The following is a 25,898-nucleotide window of genomic DNA, read 5'->3' on the forward strand; positions in this document are numbered from 1 at the left end:
TTTAAACAAACAAATAATGCATTAATAGACCAACAGGGTTACGCTCTGCATGCGTCAATATTGGCCTATTACCAGGCTCATGCATTGTGCACGAGTGCATCCATCCATCTTTACACGGAACCAACATCAATAAATCTGGCTGCCCGTGGAACAAAATGGCAGCAAAAATACAAAAAATTTAAAAAAATAACATACAATCTAGTTGTTGCTACAAAGAGACTGCTAGTCTATTATTTGGGACACTGCCTTCTCTAGCATTGAAGTTCCTTGGAAACCCATCAGCGGTAGATTCTTCGTATACTTCATCAGCTGTTCAAAACGTGTTACCATAGCTAGTTACTAAAAGAAAATAATAACAGAACAGATAATGTCATACACTCGTACATAAAGTAATCAGTTTAAAATTACAGAAATAATGCACTTACTCGTTCCTCTGTCATCTTCCTAAAGCCCAATTTATTCATCCAGATTGATTCGGCTTCCTCGGCAGCAGGGAGAACAAGATTTTCCACTTTCAAGGAACATAATAACCGCTCAATGCATGAAAACAATGCTTGAAAATAACCCTGCAAGAACAAGAGCACATAAATATCGTCCTTGCTATCACAACCGTGAAGATGAGTTCATTGCACTGATTTGGACATAGGAACCAAAACATTACAGCTCAACACAAATATCCAGATAACCTGCAAAAACTAAGAAACTTCTCGCAAAATAGTCATGTAGTTGTAATTCATTTTTATATTTCATAACTACATACTTAAGTCAACCAATCAAAAACAATGGGCCAACCTCAAACTTAAAACAGGACATTGTTACAAATTGCAAGAACCACTTGGGCTCCGTTCACTTTTTGACAAGTTACCCATGTTCTTTTATTTCCCAGATATATAATCCAATGACCATTTTAGCCATAAAAATGCATTATTAAAAAGGGCATTTTTGTCCCATCCAAATGTTGGCAACTTTCCCCCAGGTGGGAAAGTAACCTAGAAGATTGCCCAGGAAAATAAACTTTCCCTGGTCCCCACATAAATCTGAAAAAAGAACATAGATTTCTTGGTCAATGTGAATCTCATTGACCAACTTCCCCCCTCTCAAAATCCAAAAAACGAACACCCCCTTAGGGTAATAGAGAACAACTTTCTCTATATTAGGAATTTGATATTTTCTTCAGAACTGATGAAGAAAGATTTAGGGCTTCCTGGTTACTACATTTCGCGAACAATTTGCTTATAATTCTTTGAATAGAACCATCATGTCTTTGTTTGTGGTTGGGCTATGATGTTTAGTTATCCAGATGACTACATTGTCTATATCAACCAATTCATTAGTGACATAGTTGCCAGGTCCCTCTAGGCACCTCGAAAGTATGAATGCTCAAAATTGAGGGCTTTGTCTGAGTTAAGAAGCAAGCAGCATACTTCAACAAGCTCGCTTAATGAATACAAGGGGAAGACATCTGTCAAGTGGGAAAATAGAAAAGGGGAAAACTCCAAAACCACATTTATACCTTTCCTTGATTTTGTCTACTTGTAGCTACCAAAGGAAGTTCTGCAACCTCCTGGCCAAAAATTCTTAAAATTCCAGCTGATACAACAACAGAACTGCAGCATAGAAAATCGAGTATAAAGCATTCATAACGTGAGACTGGAACATGAGAGTAAGACTGAAACAAAAAAGACAACAAAGATGAACAAACTTTTATTTCAAGGAAACTTACTTTACAGACAGAACAACACAATACATTCCCCCAAATTCTTGGCCAGCTAAATTTCTCCTGCAAAATATTAACCAACAAGGAAAATTTTGTAAAACTTGTGCACAGCTGCAGAAGTGGAAGAAATGGAAGGGGGTGTTGTAGAATTAATGTGAATGGAAAATACAGGCACAAGCAAGAACAGCTGTATCTCCCATAAACAGATATAGTTGGATGGATACTAGTACTCCTACATCTGACTGTGATGCTAATGCTCCAATGCCCATGGTTGCAGAAATGTGTCAAAAATAATGATGCTCTACCACATCTTTGTCAACATTCTATCTTGCATGCACAAATGGATAAGCACATGTGTTCCACTCTATGGATATACAAGCATAACTGCAAAGCTAAACTTGCTAGCAAATTTATTAGGAACATAGTGCTAAGATATTTTCTAGGAAATGAATCATTACTAAGCTGGAGAAAATGCATCGTAAATCCCTCTAAAAAACTTAAAATACTTCATTGGGATTTTATCACTAAGCTCTTTACAAGAAGATCATGAATAAAGTGTCGTGAAAAACATCTATGAATTTCTTTTCTTTTGAGAAACCAATTGAACTTGTCAAAAACACATAACTATGCTGAAACGTTTTTGGTAATTCCAATGGTTAAAATGTCGTGGTTCTCTACTAACCTTACATGCAACTGTATCATCATCATCCAGGCCCTATCCAAACTATATGGGGTCGGCTACATGAATCCTGTTTCATCATTCTGTTTGTTCAATGGCATATCCATTGTAAACTCTTAGTGCCTAAATCATTTCCTAATACTTCAACCATGTCATTTTTGGTCTTACCTTTTCAACTTGCAACAGATCACTTCTTATAGGTGCAGTCAAAGGTTATATATGCATGTGACTAAACCATCTTAGTATAATCTCTCATTTTATCACCTATTGGAGATAATCCTAGATTCCATTGAATGACTTCATTTCTGATCCCATCCCATTCATCCATCTCAGCATATGCAATTCTGCCACCCTCATTTTTTAGACAACTTTTTTTTGACTGACCAACACTCTGCTCCATATAATCATCAAAAAAAAAAAACTCTGCTCCTAGGTTCCATAGCAACCAGCAACTACCTTTCACTAATAGTTATCAATAATCTTCCTAAACTATAAACTTCATATTAAAGCATAGAAAGTCAATATATTCATGAGAATGAAAAGAAGAAAAGAAAATTCAGAAAAATATAAGAGTTGAACCCCCTTTGTTTGTCCTAGGGAAAGAATGGATTGATTGGACAAACTTTTAAAGTCTTCCTTTGCTTGTTGTTTGAGATCTTCAAGGGTTCAAGAAGCATATACCAACAAATAAGAAATAAGAAAATAAGAAAAAGTAACTAATGTATAAACCCATAAAATGGATAGTTTAGCATAATAATGTATATTTTGTTATTATGACCTCAAAAAATAAAGAACAGAAAATAAAATTATAAAACCATGTACAAAATAGCTAGGTTCTATAGTGAGGCAACACTCCGTGGGTGTCTTAATGCCTAGGTATCACCTAAAGAAAACCTAAATACAACCATATAGTGAGGCAATCTATCACTCAAGATGGGTAAGCCAACTTGAGTCCACAAAGCCAAATAAAGCCCATTACCCAATTTTGGTCCCAGCAATCTAGAGTCTTGAGAGGGGTGGAATGAATGCAGGCCTGACATTTGGCCTGTTCTCAGACTTGATTACTTGGATGCACATTCTCACTTTTGTCAGCCAAATATTTTACCACCACACCAAGCAATAACCCCTAGTTCGCGAAGCCAAATGTCAAGGCAAATATGCAATACAATATACTGGAAAAAGAATAGCAGAAGAGACCATGCTAACTGGAGTCGGCAACCAGAAAGCCTGCCAACTGAAACAGCAACAGGATAGTTTAATAAATCACTAGACGAAGCAATAACCATATGCTCTAAGCAACTGGATTTGGCTTTTAGCATTGCAAGGTAGGCCTCACCTGGACAGCCTATAAGCAATGTTTGGTGAAAACTCCAGAAAGCTCAAATTTTCTGTCCTTCAGCAAAAAGAACAGCTTTCCATTGAAACTTTTTTTGGTAGCTTCTCCAAAGAAGCTCAACCAAAGCTTCAGCCCACCCAAATGGGCCCCAAGTCAAAGTTGGCCATCGAGAAGACAACATTAAACGACACTGGTAGAGCACGGAGAATTCCAACCATCATTCAATGCAACTACCCATCTACAATGGTACAAATAAGGACTAACAAGAAGGCACCATCCATACAAACACTCCTATACAACCAACCAATTTCCAAACAAATAAAACAAAATTCTGACTGGCATGAAACCAGTAGAACCTGACAAACATTTTATCAAGCTCCCTGGCAGCAACACTAAAGAGACACATCTTGGGCCAATACATAACCAATGACAAATGTGCGGAAGCCGTTGGAAACTCAGATAAGAATCTAAGGTTCTAAACAAACACCTGAACAGCTGCATATAGCTGTTATATAATCCCCAAGCAAAAGCAAACATGTCCAATAGGCCAATTATATTTCTAACAACATCATATAGTTGGAGAAAGCTTTGATGATGATGATGAGTTCACTGGTATCTCTAAACCATATAATAAATTTGATCTTAACAAGTTGTTGATTTTGATTTATAGTTTGATGTATTAATCCATGAAAATGTAATAAATCTTATACAGCATGTAAAACCACAACCTTGAAGAAACAGCCGTTTAAGTAAAAAAACAGAACACTAGAAACTTACCCATAAACCATAGCAGGTACTAGATCGCGACCGAACAAAACTATAGGATCAAAGCATTCCTGTAAAATGACAGAAACCATAATGCTTAAGTAACCAAGAGAATAATATTAAATCAAATCACAGTTTTACACCACAAAAAAAAAAAAAGACGGAAGACGAAATTTGAAAGTTGAAACCAAACACATGCAAGGCTTTCAGGTCAAATTTTCATTTAGCATTTTCTAACATATTCAAATGTACAATTATTGGCACACTTCACTTTGACAATACCTTTAACTGAATCTATCTCCCAATAAAACATATACCGCTTTCCTTGTTGCCTCACTTGTGTATTGGAACATCATACTAGCATGGAATAGTGCAGCTTATGCTATAAGTTACCAAGTTACAGCATCAGCCAAAAAGTCAAGTGTTAGATACAATACAAAAAAAAGACATGACTCCAAAGGCCCATTAGGACCTCATCCAACAGAGTTCAGCCTGATGTATACCTGACCCAGAGACCCAGTGTACAGTATCAACCTAGGAGAATGACAAACAGGGATTGGAGAACTTATATATCTTCCAGCAATGCATAGATAATTCTTCAAACCATTCCCTAGTAGATTTTATAGAATGCCAAATCATAGGAAGCCCAAAGTTTCATAGCAAGCATTTATGAGGTTTGATTCCCATGAGTCATTTGCATTCATACAAATTTTGACTTGAAATGAATACTTGGAAGTCGCAGGCATAACCTATTTTAGATCAGTAATAGTCTAACTTTACAGATTATAAGAAAAAATTATATACAATAACATAAGTGTAGGGGAGGCCCCTAGCACCCTTGTTATGTTTTAGGCTGATGGCAGACACCTAGACCAAATCCCTTTACATTTTGACAGTTTTGGGGGGAAATATTTCTCTGGTATCATTGGTCTCCTTCACTCTTTGTATGCCAAAGCATCAGCTGAACTGTTTGCTTACATTTTTTTATCAGCTAAACTGTTTGCTGACCATTGAACCCACTTAAGCATCACCTTAATCTTTCCCGTGATCCTGGTCACCTCAATCTTTCCCATTGAACCCACCACCACTTTAAAATCTTGTTCTACACTTCTACTCTTACAGTTGGAATCAGATTTAGTCTGCACAAAACCATCCTCAGCCCCTTCCAGCCGTGCATTGGGAATATCTCCCTTTGAATAAAAAGATACAAGTACGGAGATGTTCCCAATGCACGGCTACAGAGGACTCAGAGGATGGTGTAGATGGTTTTGTGAGGACTGAATTTGAATTCGTTAGTTTAAGAGAACTTCCCGGTCCCAATCTTCAACAGTGCTAACAGTTCTGCCCTCATAAAGTTCCCATGGCTGATTATCTCCAAGGCTCTGTTTGGTTTGTAGGAAGAAAGATTTGGGTGGGATGAGAAAGGATGGGATGGGATGAAAAAGGATGGAATTTTCACTTTCCATCATTTCGTTTGTGGGAAGATTATTGAGACAAAACATGTTGGAACATGTCACATAAATCTGAGATGAAAATAAAACTATTTAGCTCCAAAATCAATCATCTGTCTAAAAAGTTTCAAATCGTCATTGAATCAACCATTTTTCACATACCAACGAACCATTGTTATCCATGAGATGGCATTTCCGAAAGGCACTTTAACCCACTTTTCCCTAATCCCTACAATATCATGATTCATGAATTCTATTTTCCTTCCTGTAGTGATTTCAAGTGCACCCACAGGCTCCAAATTAGATGTTGGATCACTAATGGTGAGATGGGTTTGGATGAGATTGTTCCAAACAAAGGTGTTTGACAGGGGAATTTTGTTGAACTTAGGGTGGATGACTGCAGTTCTCCAAATTTAGAGGAGATTTAAAGGTGGGCTTGAACACTACTGGCTTGCCTATGCTGGGCTTTATTTATAGGTTTCTGGGATTTGAAATAACATCATATTTGTTACAATTGAAGGGCATCCATTTGTTATACTGTTGAATAAAATTCTGAAAATAATAAATCGTCGGAATGAGTTGAGTGCATTTGTAAATAATTTCTGAAAATCACCATTTTAATACAAGGAATATAATGGTGTTTGGAAACATTTCATGAGAATCATCAATTAGCTAATAGAAGTACCATAACAGTAAGTAATATCCAAGTAGGAGACGGAGGAGAGAACACAGAGTAAGAGATAGATAAAGAGAAGAAAGGAGCTCTGTTTTTTGAGAAAAAACAGGTTATTTAATTGAAGTAAAATGGTCAAATGAAATCAAACACTATCAAATCCATCTCTAAATGCACACAATGGTTTCAAATTTTTATAATATGCATTAACCTCTTAATAGGTTGCAAATGATGGAGACTCTGGGACCTGCAAAAATAGAAATCAAATAAACCCAGACGAGAAGAGAGAGAGAGAGAGAGAGAGAGAGAGAGATGATGTTGCAGAACAATGTGGATGTTAAAATGTACATAGATGACCACCGGAGAGGGCAGCCATGCTCGTCAGAAACCATGGCAGCCACAGATCGTGGTGGTTGCACCAGGTGTCTATTTGGGTTGGGAGCTCAAAAATTAAAAGGAACTATCAACAACTGAAAAAGTCATGAGGAGACAATCATCTCTCTCTGAAAAAGTCACCAGAAGCTTGAAGTTGCTATTGGGTGGAGGAAGCAGAGAAGACAACAAACTCTTCAACAGGCAAGCCCAATATTCTTTCCTTTTATTAACCCATTTTCACATCCGAGAAAGTGCATACCCCATTTTCACATCCGATTTCCATGCGTCTCACAAAGCAAACATGGGAAAGTGGAATATTTTAGGAACATTCCATTTTTCCCACCCTTTTCTCACAAATAAAACAGACCCTAAGAAAACATCATGATATGAAAATGTCTTTAGTTGTTCCTGATTCTTGAAGACTCCCCCAATCTTTATTAACCAACGTTGCCCATGCTACACCCACAAAAATGTAACTCGATAAATTTACTGTGGGGAGAGACCAGTCCATATAGCCAACACATTTTGATTTGGAGGGAGTAACTCTCCCAGTGATTGCAGATATTGTCACTATTAATTACCTCTCAGTTACAGAGGAGAGAACCTCAGATTATAAAGAAAAAGAGAAAGTGATAGAAATTATATGATAGAGGTTGTCGTTGTGCAGTGCCAGTTAGTCATGCAACTGGGGTTGATGATGGGCCAGGCCAGGCCAGACCGGGCTTAGCAGCTATTATATTGTGTGCTGGGCCTAAATCTAGGACACAAAACCTAGGTCCAAGCCTGGAAACTTATGGCCTGGACTTCTGGCTGGGATGGATAAGACACCTGACACACGAAGTTTCATTGTGCCAACCTACATCTTTGGCTAATACAAGGTAATAACCCAACCAAATATTGTTTCCATGAATTGCAAAGGCTTATGGAAACGTTGGTATCTCATTTAAATCTTCCCAAAAATCATCCTTTTTTTGGAAGAAAGTAGTAGCTGAATGAGAGAGAAACAGAGAGAGGGGGGAGAGAGAGATTTGGGAAAGTCGATGTCTTTCTTAACAAAATTCCCTCCAATGGAGCCTTTAAGTGAGCATAGGGGTGTTTTCAAACCAAGCGCTAATGTTCCTTTCAATTCAGAACAAAAGGGCTTCTTGTAAGTTGTAACTTGTAACATATTACTCAATAGGTAATATTCTAAAGTAGAAAAGCAACCCGTACCAAATAAACACTCCCAAAATGATTCCAGATTCTTAATAACTGGAGATTTGACTCTTTAAATGTATCTGCTTGTAACTTAGAAGGCACTGAGATGACTGGATCAAATGATATGAAAATCCACTTTGTACGGCATAGGACTTACACGAAAGATTGCAGCAGCCTTGGAAAGCAATGGGCGATGGTCTGAAGAGTCCATTTTCCCACTTAGAAGTTGCCATTGCACATCATTGTGAGCTTCATTTGTTAGGCCTTTTTCTACAAGCTTCTTGTTTATTATGCTCGATACTGATGGTGGAATCATCACAGTTCCACTGAGTAGCAAATTCTGTAGTGTAGAATGGATCCTACTGCAATCCTCACAACAAAACCACTTCCCCTTAGGTAGTTCCTGTGATGAAGAAATTAACAAAAGTTAATTTAATGGGAATTAACTGGTTAATATATTATAAAATTTCTAGCCTTACCTTAAGATCGCATAATCCACTGGCCCTTAAACAACCAACATGGTACTCCTTCTCACACTGAAAAGGAGGTCCAGGAATAAGGACAGGAACAACCAAATAAAAATAAGAAATAAGAGATAAATCATAATATAGAAAATAAGAAATAGGTAGCAAGAACCTTACTTGGTCACAAAGAATAACAGTTCGCTCACCAAACTTTGACACACTGAAATCGTGGGCCCTAAATATTAATGTGTCAAAGATAGAAGATTAGTTAAAACTAAAACAAGGTGAACAAACAGTAAGAACAATAGGTAAATATTAAAACCTTTGCAGTAATGTATCAATTTGTTGTGCCAATCCCAGACAGTAAAGGCTCAACTCAATAATTTTAGCTTATGCAGGATTACCCTAAACAATATATCATGATGACGGATTGGAAACATCCATCTGAGGAGTTCTTGCTAAGGCTGATAACCCAATAAAATGATATTATCCAAAACATAATAGAAGTAACCAAATGACCTGATGTTCCATGGAAGCCTACCTGCAAACAACACAACCACCAATTTCAGCTGCTGGTGCTTTAACAACTCGTGTCAACCTTATGGTAATGGGCCGTGCAGCACTTGAGGATTCACCACAACCTGTCTTTCTACCAGGCCCAAATTTATCTTTACAATATGGACAGTGCCAATCACCCTCTGGTATGCACTGTAATTCCAAACATGCTGCAACCAGAAAAAAGAATGACAAGATAACAAAGGATACAAAATTATAAAATAAATGGAACCCACAATCAAGTGAGATACAGTCTAACAAAGCATCTTCACCAAGGGAAGCATCCAAAGATTACCAAAGCAAAAGGGCATATTACATAATGCAATATGTAGGCACTGTCACAAAAATATCAAATAGGAGGAAACAAACCGATAAACAAGTTAGATCAACAATTAAAACACAAAACACATAGAAATAGAGGAAATCCTCGGGACATCTTGTTGACAATAGTTACATAAAATATATCAAGAAGCAAATTTTAATAGTTTATTTTCAGACATCTTGTTGAAGGCCTCGAAGAAGAAAGGATGGTAGTAAGAGGTGGCAATAAGCCTATAGCCAACCCACCTAGGATCTGAATGGGAGAAACTCACCCACATTATATAACTAATAGACCAATGTGAGATCACAAGCTTCAATTAATGCTGCATTCCCCCTTGGGCCTAATGTTAAACTAAGGTGCATCTTGTAACTTGTGTTTACTCTTCAATGAAACCTTCCATAAACATCAAGGATGGATATCTTTAATGTAATCTCCTTTTTCTAACTTCTGCTTGAGTGGCTTGTACAATAATAGATTTCTTTGGTCACAGAACTCGTATGTTCTTTTCTTCTCTTCAATACAAGCATCAAACAGATGATGTTCAAACCATACCAAAAAAGAAATAATTCAAGCATACCATGTCAAATGCAATGAATCAAAATCATGGTGACATAAAATACATACCTGTATGAAAAGCCCGAGGACATCCATCACAAAGGATCAATTCCCCTCCATCTCCACATACTGTGCATATATCATCACTGTCACCAGTAGCAATATTTTGTCCGTTTGCTAATGACATGGATAAATCGTGAAGTGAAAGTCCGTTAGATGTATAGATGTGACGATAGCTGTAAATGCATAAAAATGTTAGCAGGAGGAGTGTTTATCAATTAAAATGGTTGAACACAGACAAGAGTATGTCAAAGGCTACTCACGGTTGACGCCTGGTTGCCCATCCAGCATGAGCTTCAAACTGTGAGGGACTGATCTGTCCACAGTCCACACAACAACACAGTGTGAAAATTTTCTTTTAAGTTCTTGGATGAGATCAATAACATGACAACAATCTTACCTCATTGTTGCAGCAACTACACACTATACCATTTCCCTGCTTATAGCCATCAAGCAATCTCTGCAAAAAAAGGACATCTCAGCCTTGTGTGTATTAAATACAAATAGTTCACACTGAAAACCAGTCAGCAACATAAAATTTAGTAATTAAACACCTGTCCTTTGGAATAGTAGGCCAACTCTACACCATCTGGAAGTCCATTTGGCAAAAAAAGCAACCGGTGAAGATCATTATCCCTGTGAACAGAATGCAAGGAACTGTTGAGTTCATTCACCAAAGATTAAATAAAAAGTTCATTATAGCATTCACAGAACTGATTATATGAAGCAGAATGAGATACTTGCCTTTTTCTGCCTACAGTATCAGTGATACTCTTCTGTTGCGCAGCAGAGTTACAAGTGTTGGAATTCATCCTAACAATATATAAGAGGTCAACAGCATAAAATAAATATAAGCTGTAAAAGGCACATAGTAACAAATAAGGATGAATGAACAATACTTTAGTCACAAAAGAAGAATCTTGACCACTACAGATTGGTTTTAAGAACCAAGAAGCAGAATCAACTATATAGTTGTCTCAGCTGAAAATGAACCATCTAGACCACCAAATCACTATCTGGAGCCTCATGCTTGCCACCACAGTGCCTTATCAAGGCAGAAGGCATTAACTAGTCAAAAGGCATGAGCCAGGCACTACACCACCAAGAGATAAAAGTGTACCTCTATAACAAATCTCAATAAACTTGCAAGGTCATGGATTCAAAAACATAGCCTTAGAGAAGGGGATTTAAAGAAATCAATAATGCTTGGAATATGATGCTATCTTTCTATTTAAAATTAGGTTCTCCCATATCTATTTCTCTTTCTTTTTGGATAAATTCCCATATCTATTTCTTCAGAGTTGTTTTTTCACATAACGGTGCTTGGAACTATTAGCACTTCAAATTATTCAGCTTGAATGTTCTCTTTAGATTCTCCAGCAAGAAAATGCATTGATATCTTTGATGCTTCCTTTTCTTACCTTAGCTTTTGTTATGGAGGCATTCCTCGGAAAGACGTACCATCGCCGCTGGCAGCAACAGGAACCTGACCCACCGCCAGATTAGATTAGATCATCTTGCTTGTTCTTATCTTATTCTATTGCTCTTATCTTATCTTGTTAGTAAGTTATCATATTAGAATTAGTTTATCTTATTATCATATTAGGATTACTTTATCTTGTTATCATATTAGGATTAGTTTATCTTGTTATCAGATTAGGATTAGTTTATCTTATTATCAGATTAGGATTAGCTTATCTTATCCTTAGCAAGATAGAATTGGAAGTCTCCCTATTCAGCAAGGAGACTCCCTAAGATTAGGACTCTTGTAATCTCCTATTTAAGGAGACACCATTATTGAATGAGGATATCGAATATTCAGTCTCAAGAAAGAGAGTAAAGGAGAGTTAGGTGATCTCTTGGACAAATCACCCTCTAGGACGCCAAGATAGGTTCAGCTAGGAAGGGGAGGAACAAGGGAAAACATGAGCGTTTCCCCGTGGACCGACCCGTGATGCGATCCTACGCCTGGGCCCATAACATTTGGTATCAGAGCCGGTCGTCATGGGAGATCTGCAGCAGCTATCATCCAGGGTCCACGAACTGGAGCATAGGCTCGTAGAAACAAGCAGGGAGGTTCGTGAGGTCAAAGACGATGTCCAGGAGCTGCAACGCTTGCTGGAATCGTATTTCTCTAACAGGGAGAGGAATCCAAAAGGGGCTGTAACCACAAACAGCCTCCGACCAGACTTGACGGAGCCGTCCGGCAAACAACAGCAACAGTAGCAGACTCTTCTTGGTCCACAGCAGCAGCAACACCCTCAGCCACAGCAGCCAGACAACCAACAACAGCAACAACTGCAGCAACAGAAGCAACAACAAGATCAACAACAACAACAGCAGCTTCTCCGAGCAGCTATTACTAGTCCTAGTATAGTTGCCCCGAAACTGGCCCCTAAGTCCTATGGGCCCTTCAAGGTTCTACGACGGATTGGCAATGTGGCCTACCAGCTAGAACTGCCAGAGACCAGTCAGATTCATGATGTCTTCCACATCGCCTTGCTGAAACCATTTATGGGTGTTCCTCCGGACCAAGTCCCCTCCCTGCCACCCCTACAAGATGGAAAACTGATTCCCCAACCTAAAGTTGTCATCCGCTCTCGTTTCAATCAAGGAGTTCTTGAAGTCTTGGTGAAATGGTGTAGCTTACCATCGGCCGAGGCCACATGGATCCCATTGACAGAGTTCCAAGCCACATATCCGGAGTTCGAGCTTGAGGACAAGCTCGTAGTCCAAGAGGGGAGTAATGTTATGGACGCATTCCTCGGAAAGACGTACCATCGCCGCCGGCAGCAACAGAAACCTGACCCACCGCCAGATTAGATTAGATCATCTTGCTTGCTCTTATCTTATTCTATTGCTCTTATCTTATCTTGTTAGTAAGTTATCATATTAGAATTAGTTTATCTTATTATCAGATTAGGATTACTTTATCTTGCTATCAGATTAGGATTAGTTTATCTTATTATCAGATTAGGATTAGCTTATCTTATCCTTAGCAAGATAGAATTGGAAGTCTCCCTATTCAGCAAGGAGACTCCCTAAGATTAGGACTCTTGTAATCTCCTATTTAAGGAGACACCATTATTGAATGAAGATATCGAATATTCAGTCTCAAGAAAGAGAGTAAAGGAGAGTTAGGTGATCTCTTGGACAAATCACCCTCTAGGACGCCAAGATAGGTTCAACTAGGAAAGGGAGGAACAAGGGAAAACATGAGCGTTTCCCCGTGGACCGACCCGTGACGCGATCCTACACCCGGGCCCATAACAGCTTTCTTATCCCTTGCTCATGTAGCAGACCCCATACAGACGGTACAAGGCTATGATGATGATTTTATCTCAGTGTAAAAAGAGTAAAATTCCAGCTACCTAACTACTGCTTAGATTCACCTTTTGTAGATGCTCAGACAAAAAATGAAAGGAAAAAACAGGTAGGAAGGAAAGTTACGATAGAATTCCAACCTTTTTGTTATTTGTTTCCGCACTTTTGCTGTTTTTTGCTTCATTGAACTCTTCTGTTTTATAGGAAACTTCTGTGGAAAGAAACCTGAAGCATGATCAAGGCTGTTTGTAATTTGTTGGCTAGTGCAGCTGAAAGTTTCAATCCAGAGAGGATATTAGCCACCAAAAAAAAATCATAAGATACTCTTTGTAATTTGTACCATATGCAACCTTACAGTATAAGTCATTAAATAAAACAGAAAAGAAAGAAATGAACCAAATCCTAAGCTTCAAAAATCATAGAAAAGGAGCGTTCAACTGAAGTTGATACTGCTATTTACAAAAAATTTTAACTGCTACGCCTTAGACACTGGAATAGCTTAGTACCATCCAAGCTCCAGCGAGCAATTCTCAATTATATAAATTTATTATTTCATAACAAAATTGTAGAATTAACACAAACAACTTTAAAATGTACATGACAAAATTAGACATCTTGCATACCAAGGGCCATCACAATGTTCCTCTAAGCAGAGACAGTTAAGTTTAGCTGATGTAGGCCTGAGTTAGAATCCCAAGCCCAGTGCCCCAACCTGACCAAATAGACACAACCATCTATTTTGGGCCACAAGACTTTTCTTTTGGGGCCAACCCCTCACTTAAGGCCAATGGACCTCTTGGCTGAGCCCATGTTTAAGCTCAGTCTTGGAAGACGCGAGCAAAAGCTTTAGCTGCCTTCCTTAACAGCTCGTTAATGTGGATTTGCTTAGCTGACTAACATGCTGGAGGCTTGGGAAGAGTAATCTAATATTGGGATTCATGTGGAATATTAGGAGCATTGTATCTTTTTTTATAAGTGAAGTTAGATTTCATTAATTTTGAAAATATAATCATTACAAGCATCCCTTAGAGAGGCATGAGATGCTACCTCTCTATAAACAAAACAGAGAAATTACAAGTGAGCCCAAAACAAAGATTGTATTCACCCCTTGCTTGGCTAGAGTATCAGCTAATTCATTTGCCGGTCGCTTCACCCACTGTATCCTCAACTTCATATTCTTGGTGATCCATAAAATCCTTTTTAATTCATCCCTGTAGCACCATATCACAGATTCTGGATCCTTTAACCAACCCACCACCAATTTTGAGTCCCCTTCGATCACCAAATTGATTAGGTTCAGCTCACTTGCAATTTGTGCTCCATGTAAGGCTGCAAGCAATTCTGCCTTGAGAGAATCTCCATACCCTAGTGGACCAGAAAACAATGCTATTAATTTGCCTTTCATGTCTCTCACAACCCCCCCCCCCATACCAGCAGGTCCTAGATTCCCCTGCTACTCCCATCAAAATTCAGTTTTGCATAGTCCTGAGGTGGGGGAAGCCATGCAACATTTATTCTTTCTTTTCTAGAAGAGCTTCTTGCAACACCTCCGCAGTTCCTGCATAAGTAGTCAGGAGAAATTTGAGAAAACAGGTCCAAAGATTTGATCCCATGCATCACTCTAACCATCAGACAATCCCTTATTTCTTCCTTGCTTCTTTCCATCTCAGAGAAGACTCTCGCATTCCTCTCATCCCAAATGGTCCAAACCAAAGCAGCTCTCTAACATACCTCCACATTATTCTTACTCTCTTTTTTGGCCAAGTAAATGTAAAAGGATCAAACAGCAAGTTAACCTCCACTGGTAAGGACCACCTGCACCCAAACAACGAAAAAACCAATTCCATATATCTGCAACAAAAGAGCAAGAAATCAGTAAGTGATAGCAACTCTCGTTATCAGATCTGCACAAAACACACCTGTTTGGAGAGAGACATAAATTAGGTCTCCTCTTTTGTAGCATTTCCAAAATATTAATTTTCCCATAAATTACCTCCCAACAAAAAACTCTTCTTTTAGGAGGAATGGGTTTGCACCAGAACTCTCTCAAGGGAACCAAAGGAGAGGGCAAAGAATTACAAAAGAGACTTGAAAAAGGAAGCACAAGAAAACAGAAGCATTACTCAGTTAAAACTGAAAAACCGAACCAAAAATATCATTTTCGGTTTTTGGTTATTTCGGTTCGGTTATTTCGGCTTTGTAAAATTTTTGTTCCGGTTTTGGTTTTCAGGTTTAGAAATTCGGTTAACCGGAAAAAAAAAAGGAAAAAAAAAACGAATTAACCTAACTTTATTATCTATAATATATATTAACATATAATACATATATATAATATGTATAAAATATATTATATTGTATTATATTATGTATTAAAATATATAATTTATTCTATACATTGTATAATATATATTTTTTAATATATTATATATTAAAACATATATAGTGTTGAAATTCGGTTTTAACTGAAAATAACTGAAAACCAAACCAAAAATTTTGGTTTTGGTTATTTTGGTTTTTTATTATTTCGGTTTTCGTTCGATTGTTCATTTAAAATTCCGGTTTATTCGGTTCGGTTTTTAACCAAATAAACTGTTTGCTCACCCCTAGAGGGGCCCAAACACACTTGTCTGACTTATTAGGATTAAAACATACACGAGACAGTCTCTTCCTTTTTGATTCCTTCTGACTCAAACTCTGTGTTTGATTGGGATTTGGGTTTTCAGAGGGGGACAAGAGATTCTGAATGAATTTTGTGTTGGAATTAATCAAACTTTTACAAGGAATCTTCTTGGACCCCTCTAAGCCGGACAGTAGATTATGGACCCTTGCCCCTTTTGGTTCTTTTTCTTGTGCCTCTTTTAGGAAAGCCTTTGTCTCAACCTTTCTTGTTAAAGAAGTGTGGGGAAGGCCAATCCCTCCAAGAATAGGAACCTTCTATTGGGAAGCTCTCTTGGGGAAGATCAATACCTACGACATACTTCAAACAAAGAAAAGGACCATTTTGGTTCTTGTCTCCTAACTGGTGCACTTTCTGTAAAGCCAATGGTGAGAACTACTATCACTTGCTAATATCTTGTCCTTTCGTTCTTTCTATTTGGGTTTGGTTTGCTTCTTTGTTTGGTTACAGGTGGAATTCTCCTCCAGACTTACAAAGCTTGTTCACTTCCTGGGTTTCTAGTGGGATGAAGAGAAGGGGCAGAATACTTTGGAGATGTACCAGAGATGTTATTGCTGGACAGCTTGGGAGGAAAGGAATCAAAGGGTATTTCAGAATAAAGAAAGGAGCTTCACTGCAATTGTGGAGATGGTTACAACTAGAGTGATACATTGGGTGAAATACCAATGCTTTGAAAATCATAATCATATCGTAAATCGTAGAGAAAGTTGAATCGAATTGAATCATGAATCATATCGTAAATCGTAAGATTATTTCTATTTTTTACAACTTGTCAAAAAATTAAATATAGATATATTAAAAGGTTAAATATATATAGGAAAGTGAACTTACCCTATTTTTAATCTATATCTACCATATATGTACTTAAAACAATAGAATTTACCACTTGTACAATAGAATCATAAGATGATATAGTCAAGTTTGATTTGAAAATCAAACAAATCTACATAAAATGGCCCTTTAACTTACATATGATAGAAAATAAACTCAATTTTTAGTCCTGAATAGTGTAAACAAATCATTCTAGTAAGGGCTTTAAAAAACGTCTCCCATGGCAAAACTAAACATAAACAAAGAAAAACAAAAGTAGAGAACTAATTCTTAATTGAATTTATTTGAATCGTAGTGAATCGTAAAAATTGTAAGATTTATGAATCAAATCGTAGGATTTTGTTTTGATAAATGAGTAAGATTTTATTCAAGAAAGATCAATATGATAAATGATAATACACTACAGACTGGCCCAAGGAGAGGCACGAGCTGGTACCTCTCCTAAATCAAATTGTAGGATTCAAACAAGATTTTTGTAAAAAAGAATTCGGACATAAAATTCTAATCGAAACCCTTGGGATTCATGATTCAAATCGTGAATCATATCGTAAATCGTATGATTTTAGCAACATTGATTTCAACAGATTCACTGATTAATAATTGGGAGGAAGTGGCCAAATCAGCGCCAAGGAATGCTGCTCCTTCCCCACTGTGGTCCCCACCAACTGAAGGGTTTACTAAACCAAATTCTGATGGAAGCAGTGAAGGTAACCCAGGACCTTCAGGTATTTGAAGTGTTTTTAGGAATGAGGAAGGACAGGTTTTGGCATCATTCTCTGAGTCAGTGGGTGGAGGTGATTCTCTCAGGGCTGAGGTCTTGGCTGTGTTGGAAGGGGTAAGGAGAGCAAAAGAACTAAATATACAAAATCTAATCATTGAAGGTGACTCCAAGGTAGTTATTGCCTAATTGGATAAAGAAGAGAATGGACTTTGGGAATACGCAAATGAAAAAAAGGAATTTAAATGGTTGTCAAGGGGTATGATCGTAAGACTTCAATGGGTTAAAAGGAGTGCTAACTCCTTTGCTGATGCCTTAGCTAAACAGGGGGTGGGAAGGGTTCATTCACTGTGGGCATGCCTGTAAATCCTTGACTGTACCTTATCTATCCTTGGGGAGGGTTAAGAGAATTTACCCCTCCCCTTGGATGATATATTCTTATTTTAATTCATTTAGTGAAATTCTGGTTATTGATTAAAAAAAAGTATTTGAAGCAAATCCATACAAGCCCCCATTTCATCACCCTTAATCCTCTACAAAAACCAAAATCCCAGTTATGATCCATTGGGTGAACAGGGGGGACAATGAATTTAGAGATACATTCATTTGTGTACAAAGAAACTGAGTATGAAGATGGGAAGACATCCTTTAGAGGATGGGATCCAATCCAGATATCCTCCCAAAATTTAATAGTATCCCCTGAAGAAGCACCATACCTAACAAACTGGAGAAGAGTGGGCAAAATGCAATGAATTGCCTTCCATAGACCACGGAGACACTAATGTAGCCCGGTTCGAAACACCTGCATCCCAACCTACCATGAATACTGGCTACCACCTTATGCCAGAGTCTATCCCGTTCCCATGGTAATCTCCATAACCATGTCCCTAGCAATGTCAAATTCTTTTTATCCACATTCCCAATTCCTAGTCCTCCTACCCCTAGACTTCTACTCATAGTCTACCAATTAACCATGTGATCTTTTTTACCTTCTCCTGATTCCTACAAAAGAAACCCTCATCAGTTTCCCTATCTTTTTTTTTCCTTTTTAGGGATCCTAAAGACCGACAAGAAGTAAATTGGCAAATTAGCAAGAGTAGACTTAATTAGAGTAATCCTACCAAGTGAGATGTAATTCCTTTTCCAAGTTGCTAGTCTCTTGGTACACCTCTCAAAGATTGGACTCTAAAACCTAATCTCTCTAGGGTTTGCACCTAGGGGATGTCCTAGGTGCATGTGTGTTCTTTTTTCATTAGTCAGCTATATGCTATCTTTTTTTCATGGTTTTTCCTGCTATAATGCTATTAGGTTTCCTAACTAGTAGGGCTCTCTCTACATTTCATCTCTATTTAAGGCATTTGATTGTAAATTAACAAGAAAAATTGATAGCATATAACTAGATTCCACACATAGGATTATAAGCTTGTATTCAGGTGCCAACATTAGGGGTGCAAGTCAAGCAGGGATAGGTCACGTTGAGATCAAGATTAACCCAAGCCAAGCTATTGAAACCCCTAACCTAACCCTAACCCAATGACCCAATGACTTCAGGTTGGGTTAGGCTTGGGTTATCCCAATTTCTTCTTTTTTTATCAGCAATTTCTTCATTTATTTTCTGCTAATCCTTTTATTAGAATTAAGATTAGTAGATTAAGGTTGACTCACTTTAGCATTATTATATGTACAAAAACACAATTATGGTGCTTTGGGAGCACTTTATTTATGCTAATTGTTATTCTAGAAATTTTTTACCTTTCACTTTTTTGTTGCTAACATATACATAGATGTATACATTCATGGATGCACATATTTATATCTATAAATGTCATATTTATATGATATTTATACATAAATATTAAAACATGTTGGGTTTGGGTTGGGTCAGGTTGCCTAAATCATCAAACCTAACCCAATATGCAGTCAGGTTCATATTTTATGGGTTGGGTACAGACTAACCCAGCCCACATTGCAGCCCTAGATGACATCATATTAGATCAGATTCTTCAATTTTTGCTTATATGCTCTACAATTCCTGCAGTGAGTCCCAATACATGCTATCAACCCTACAGATTAATAACTGCACCCTAATTGTTCTTCTAGTTTAAGGAGGAAAAACCTGCATTTTGACAACTTTCACAACTCTTAGGTTCAGCAGCAAGATTTTTTAAAAAGATCATTTTTTTTCATATGAAGCAATCAAACAATGTATAGAAACCAACCCAAAGCCCCCCTAACAAAAGTGTCTGGTTTGTGAACTTTAGTTCAACTTTACATTGGCATAGAAGTTTAGAATGATTAGTACATGACAAATAAGAAAGTTATCAATCTCGTGTACGGAAAAGAAAAAAAAAAGAATATTGAAAATTATATATTTATGATGTTAAGAATGCTTTAAACAATAGATAAAAAAAAGAAAGAAAAGAAAAGGACACTTCCTAACCAAAACCCATAATTGTCATATTTCCTTAGCAGTCCAGATCTCCTGCACTTAGGTTTTTTATGCCAAGTTGTGCACTAACCAATGAGAATTCATCAAAATTCATGGAGGTACTTTTGATTTGTTAAACCCTTGTATGTGAGAGTGGATGGGTACTCTTACATTTGAGAGTTTGACCGATCAAAGGCACCCCATGAAATTTTTCGAATTTTCATCGGTTAGTATATGACAGCATAAAAGCCTAAGTATAGGAGATCCAGAGTATTTCATTGGATACATCTTCACCCCAGGGAAGACCCACAGAAAGGAAGGAAAAGAAGAAAGGGAAAAAAATGCTATCTGGCTTTCTCCCAGACTTCCATTTTGATGACTGCACCTTGTACCTATAAACTTTCTTGGTTCAATCTTTAGTGAAAATCTCTATTAACTTTAACAAAAGAATTAGTGTTAGATCATGAAAATTGTCACCTAAACAACCAAACATGGCAGAGATCAACAGAATTAAAGGCACATGTCTTGAAACAACTAAGAAAGTTGTCACCTGGAAAAGGCAAACATGAAAACATGGAAGAGAGCTACATGTTTCTATAGGCATGTTCATTGATCCCAAATTGAAGTGACCATGAATTTTTTTTATCAATAACAGAGACCATGGAATTGATAATGACTACTCTGGAAGGAAAAGGAGGAATAAAACAAAAACAGAAACAAAGAAACCGCCTAGTTTTGGTCCCAACCATCTGGGGTCTTGGAAGGGGTGAACTGGATATGGACCTAACCTAAGGCATTTTATCATGAAGTGGCTGCTCTAAGATCAACCTACATTTTCACACTTACTAATCTATAATTTTACTAAGATTTTACCATATTTGGACAACCTATGAGGATTAATAATTATTATTATTATTATTGTAAGAGAGCAGAAATAGTAGTACTAGTGCAGGGTCTGAAAGTCAAGAAAGCATTGGGTATAGACAGAAATTTGGTGGGAAGGGACTCTCAAACTGTTAAGCATTGAATGTAAAGTCTAAGACATTCTACTAGAGGAGCAAAATCTTAGGAAACCAGGTTGAACTGCAAATTTAGATGGATACCAAGACCTAGCAAAACAAATTCAAACTTGGCAGATGGACCAATTATGAGAATTGGATCTTATGCACAGATTCTGCTCTAGACTGCGGTCGGTGTTGACATTGGTTCCCCTTCTCTTGTTATGCATGCTGTAGTTAAGCTTGCAATTCTGACAATATTTAACATAAGATTAAGAAACACATTTATTGTAATATGAAGACATAACAAGAAGCAGAATTTCACACAGAATACATTAAGATCTTTATCAATAGGAAATTTCACCTAGATGTTGGTAAAGCTTGTGGGTTCTTTCCCCTGACAAGGGTTCAAATCACTGTTCACCCTCTAATGACTGACAACACCTGCTTAACCACCCCAGTGTAATATAGATTATATGAAGAACTCAATGACACAAGCAGATACCTTTGCATGCACATCTTTATATTTCCTGCTTGACTAGAGCAAATCAAAAAAGTAAAAAACAAAAACAAAAACAAAAAAAAAGTACCTTGCAGTTGAATGACTCAAGTCAAGATGCTTCAGTAGATATCGGTTCTCTTTTCCAACCTTCTCATTAATATGTTGAGCTTTTACCATTTGGAGTGATTCTGGAGAAGATAAGATAGTATGTCAGTCAAAATGAAGTGAAAATATTTTTCATAAGGCTATGTTTGGCTGTTTGGACAAAACAGCTTGGACCGTTTTGAAGGTTCCTGCACATGACACATTAGCCCATTTAGTTCTTTATTTGTCTTTTAAATTAAAAGGATATTGATTGCAATTACCACACCCTTGTTAACATGTCATGCACATGAAGCTTCAAAACAGACCAGCCTGTTTTCTCTAAACGGCCAAGCTTTTCTTGAGATTTAGACAGTTGTCGGAAAGTCCTTGAGGGATTTCATGAAATGACTGAAATGCTTTAAGGACTTTCCCACAACATTCCCAGTTTCTTCTTTTTTTTTGACGAAAGGTAAGGTAAAATTTTATTAAATTAGGAATAATGATACAAAAGGCTCCCCCAAAAAACATCTATTGGGCAGGGATCCCATAGATCCATAACCATTACAAATGCCAGAAGTTCCTAGAGTACAGTCTAAAGAAATTAGTGGCTTGTTTCCTAAACAAATTCCAGTTTTAATAATTTCTTAGAAACCAAATGCAGCCTAAAGAAATTAATGACTTTCTCCTTTCTGTCACACCCTTCTCTTTTGAAAAAGCGTAACTAATGGCCTGTGCAAGAGAGAAGCCACCACTGTAAGAATTCAGATCAACAGGTAGTTAGTGCAAACAATATTGCATGGAAATACAAAATTGGGGCTGCAAACAGTTTATGTATTCAAATTAAATCTAGTTAAGGGTGAACACCTCAAGTTGTATATCTTTCAAAAAAAATCAACTCAAGTTGTCTATAATTGGATCAAATATGGATCCATCCCTATCCTATTCAATACAATCCAACATGATCTTATTTAAATAAATATGCTTATATATAAAGTTAACATCTATATTATATCCATAATCCATTCAGACAAGAATTGTACATGGGCTTTGAAAGTCAGAAGCAAGTGTCAAAGGAGGGGTAGGTTGGTCAAAGAGTAGCAGAGTGAAGAACAAGTAAGGATGTTTCCAAAGAATCCCCCTCAGGAGGACCGAACTCCCTATTTATAGGGAGAGCTAGCCATGCAAATATACATGGCTCTTCAATATTCCAGAACATTCCAAGGAGGTTTTAGTTACAGCTGCAAATCCTTGGCCACCTCAGGTGAAGACACATGTAAGGAGGGAACTAGGTATTAACCTGCATGGTTTTCCCCGTCTCCTTCATGATCTCACGACATGGCACGATATGAGCCTACAATACATTGCCATCACGCTTAAAGTGCTATGTTGTTAAGACGTGGGAATCACAGAGTTGGGTTTTGGAAAATCCTCCTATGAAATACTATTTTGCAGACTCAGCAGATGAGATCTTGCGAGTCTCAGAAACTAAATACTCAGGAATCACAATACTTCAATTCAATGTTGTAACAATTGGCATACCATCCCCTTACAGTACCTATTAGTAAGGTTGGTCTGATTGTTTCATACAAGTTATTTCCAATTCCCTTGTTTTTGGTAATTAGGTTTTTTGGGGAAAAAAGGTATTGTACAAATTTATTTGAACCATGCAAAACACTACACCCACCTAAGTACACTGAAGGGTGGTACATTGGCTACACAAAATCTATATAAATAGGGTCCCAAAAGCAAAAATAAGTAAATAAATAAATAAATAAAAATAAAATCTGAGTATGAACTCTAAACTGTTTCTAGATACACAGCCATGAATATAAAGTTCCTTTGAGATTCTTCTTTGCCACATCCATTTCATTCTGCTTGTTTTCAATGATTCTCTGGTTCCTTTCCTTCCAAACCACCCAGCTGATAATTAGGTATTTTCAATTCATTTCGTTCACGATGTACATGTCAATGCCATTTTTAGTTCATTTTATTAATAATATATAATGATTTGAATATGATATAAATCTGATGGATGAGATTCAATTAAAATCCAGATATTAACAAATCAATTTTGGAGCTAGGCATCTAGCTAATATCTGGTTCAATCCAATCCATTTGCAGCCCTTGACAAAATTCCCTTGTTCATCACAAACACAGAAGTGCAGCCCTTTCTAGTAAATTAGCCTCACCTTTCCAAGCCAGGTAGGTTTTCTCATTGACTGATGAACCAGCAACTGCATGAATCACCTCTTGCAACAAGTGAAGAGGAGTGCTCTTCAACTCCTGGACAATACCATGAACAGACTTCCCATTCTCCAGGAATATGTTATCATTGGGATGTTTAGTTCTGCATCCAGCATGCTGCTCAAACTCATAAGCATTGAGAACCTGCAGAAGAAAGCCTTATCTGATAAACCAATCACGTGGCATAAGAGTTTCCTTAAGAGAGCTAGAACTAAACATGACGAACATACTTGTGTAAAATTACATAGTGGACAACCACACAAATAACCCCAGCCTCTTATAACTCCACGAAGCTCTTTCTGACAAGCATGGAAAACATTGTGACTATGAGTAAAGAGACGGATGTGACCATCAGCAAATAATATATATAGTTCAGAATACGAGCCCAGAACTTACCTTTCGAGCAAATGAAATATACTTCACAAGAGCCCCTTCTAGAATACCGGTTGAGAACAACTTTTTGACATTTGTAATGTAACTGTTAAAACCAACCTTCTTGGACATCTTTAATTCCATTTTTCTTTCGGGGTCATCGTTTTCTGTTTCAAAAAAGCCCCTCCCCGAAGTACCCATGAGCATGTCCACACTCGACCCAGTCAATGCCAAGGAGTTCACCTCGGGCTTCTTGCAATCGAGGAAATTGTCTACTCCCTTCCTTTCAGGCTGAGCTAGGGAAGATGGCTCTCCATTGTTGTAGTCCTCCTTTCTCTTGCTGAACTTGAATATTAGTCTTCTAACTCCGCAGGAGCCAACAGGATTTGATGCCTCCATTACAACTTGCGATATGGTAGATTCAGCAACAGGAGAAACATTGTTTCTACTATGAAGAAGCTCAAGTTCATCATCACTCATACTCTCCATGCTTGAATTGCCCATACTGGTAGACGTCTCGTCACCACATCCCAGACGGCTATCGCTGACCAACTCAACAGGTTGGCTGGAGATAGTTCGACAGCTAGACGTATTCTCTCTGGGTGAAACATTGGGATTCAGAACTTCAGAGTTAGATTCTTCGTTTGATGTTTCTTTTGCTTGCTTCTTGCTGGGGAATGGTTCCGGTTCGGTAGCATCTACAACCGATTGATGATCACGTTTTGATTCGATTCTTGATGAACTCTCCTGCGGTATCTCGCCATCTGTCAACGCTGTTACGCAAGCATTGCCTTCTCCCATTCAAAACCCCTCTCCTGAACATCAAAAATAGAAGCGAATTGTGTGTAATCGTTGAATTAACTTGATACGTAAGACTCCGTTCAAATAAAAGCAACGACAAGATGAAGGAAAGAAAGCAATTGGCAACAAATGAACAATAATTAACAACAAGGTCCATCAATAGAAAGAGATACCAAAAGAAATAAAAGGAAAAAAAAAAGGAAAGATATACTAAAATAAGGTATCTAACCTACCTGGAAGGCCTATTCGATTGAAAGCCCCTCCAGATCGAATATGAAAGTCCAGTGAGTGGAATGAATTAAAATCCCCCTTCGTTGAAACGCGAATTTTATTGAATAACACAGTCCGATGACAAAATTAGGGTTTTCCTTCCTTCACAATAAGAAGAAGGAGAGACAGATCGAATTATGGAGAGGGTTAGGGTTTTCCTTCCCAACGACAGCACTGGAACTCACAGGGGCGGCAACAACCCAATCCAAAAGCTGGGTATACGCTCGCGGTTGGAGCCAATTGGAGGAGGGAGAAAGTGTGAAACGATGGAAAGAGAGAGAGAAGAGAGATGTGGATATATATAAGACGTCATGACTCGCGAGTCGCGGCCTTTATTGGCAAAGGAACGTAGGCAATGGGGTTCAAATTGACATTTTATATGTTTTCGTGGACCCAGGTCGTTGCTGACATGTCACATATACAGCACGCCGATCAACAAATGATGTACTGTTAATTTCTATTGCTGACGTGGCGTAATGTGAGATGGGACCTATGACCTC

General features: G+C 37.7%; 1 protein-coding gene across 2 annotated transcripts; it reads right to left on the bottom strand.

Annotated features, from left to right (window-relative positions):
- Positions 1 to 25,678, bottom strand: LOC104599305 (uncharacterized). 2 transcript variants are annotated; one of them, XM_010261791.3, is made up of 20 exons: positions 25,362 to 25,678; positions 24,352 to 25,142; positions 24,186 to 24,254; positions 23,901 to 24,099; positions 21,716 to 21,815; positions 13,614 to 13,742; positions 10,894 to 10,962; positions 10,704 to 10,785; positions 10,550 to 10,609; positions 10,413 to 10,465; positions 10,159 to 10,325; positions 9,199 to 9,382; positions 8,835 to 8,892; positions 8,673 to 8,729; positions 8,351 to 8,596; positions 4,510 to 4,568; positions 1,724 to 1,780; positions 1,514 to 1,607; positions 426 to 566; positions 1 to 309 (listed from the first exon to the last, which is right to left on the bottom strand). In XM_010261791.3, exons 2-20 carry the CDS (start codon positions 25,126 to 25,128, stop codon positions 223 to 225), a joined length of 2,688 nt encoding a protein of 895 aa, XP_010260093.1. In that variant the 5' UTR covers positions 25,129 to 25,142; positions 25,362 to 25,678; the 3' UTR covers positions 1 to 222. The 2 variants fall into 2 exon arrangements, with proteins under 2 accessions (XP_010260093.1, XP_088753078.1); XM_088896952.1 differs by lacking the exon at positions 13,614 to 13,742.
- Between the last annotated feature and the right edge of the window lie 220 nt (positions 25,679 to 25,898).

Source organism: Nelumbo nucifera, chromosome 2, assembly GCF_055504915.1.
Source record: "Nelumbo nucifera cultivar China Antique chromosome 2, China Antique-T2T, whole genome shotgun sequence".
Classification (NCBI taxonomy): domain Eukaryota; kingdom Viridiplantae; phylum Streptophyta; class Magnoliopsida; order Proteales; family Nelumbonaceae; genus Nelumbo; species Nelumbo nucifera.

Coding starts and splice junctions, on each gene's coding strand:
- LOC104599305 (XM_010261791.3), bottom strand. CDS start 25,128: ATGGGAGAAGGCAATGCTTGCGTAACAGCGTTGACAGATGGCGAGATA. Junction 10,963..13,613: donor CGGAAACAAATAACAAAAAG/GTTGGAATTCTA, acceptor ATATATTGTTAG/GATGAATTCCAACACTTGTA. Junction 10,466..10,549: donor GTAGTTGCTGCAACAATGAG/GTAAGATTGTTG, acceptor GACTGTGGACAG/ATCAGTCCCTCACAGTTTGA.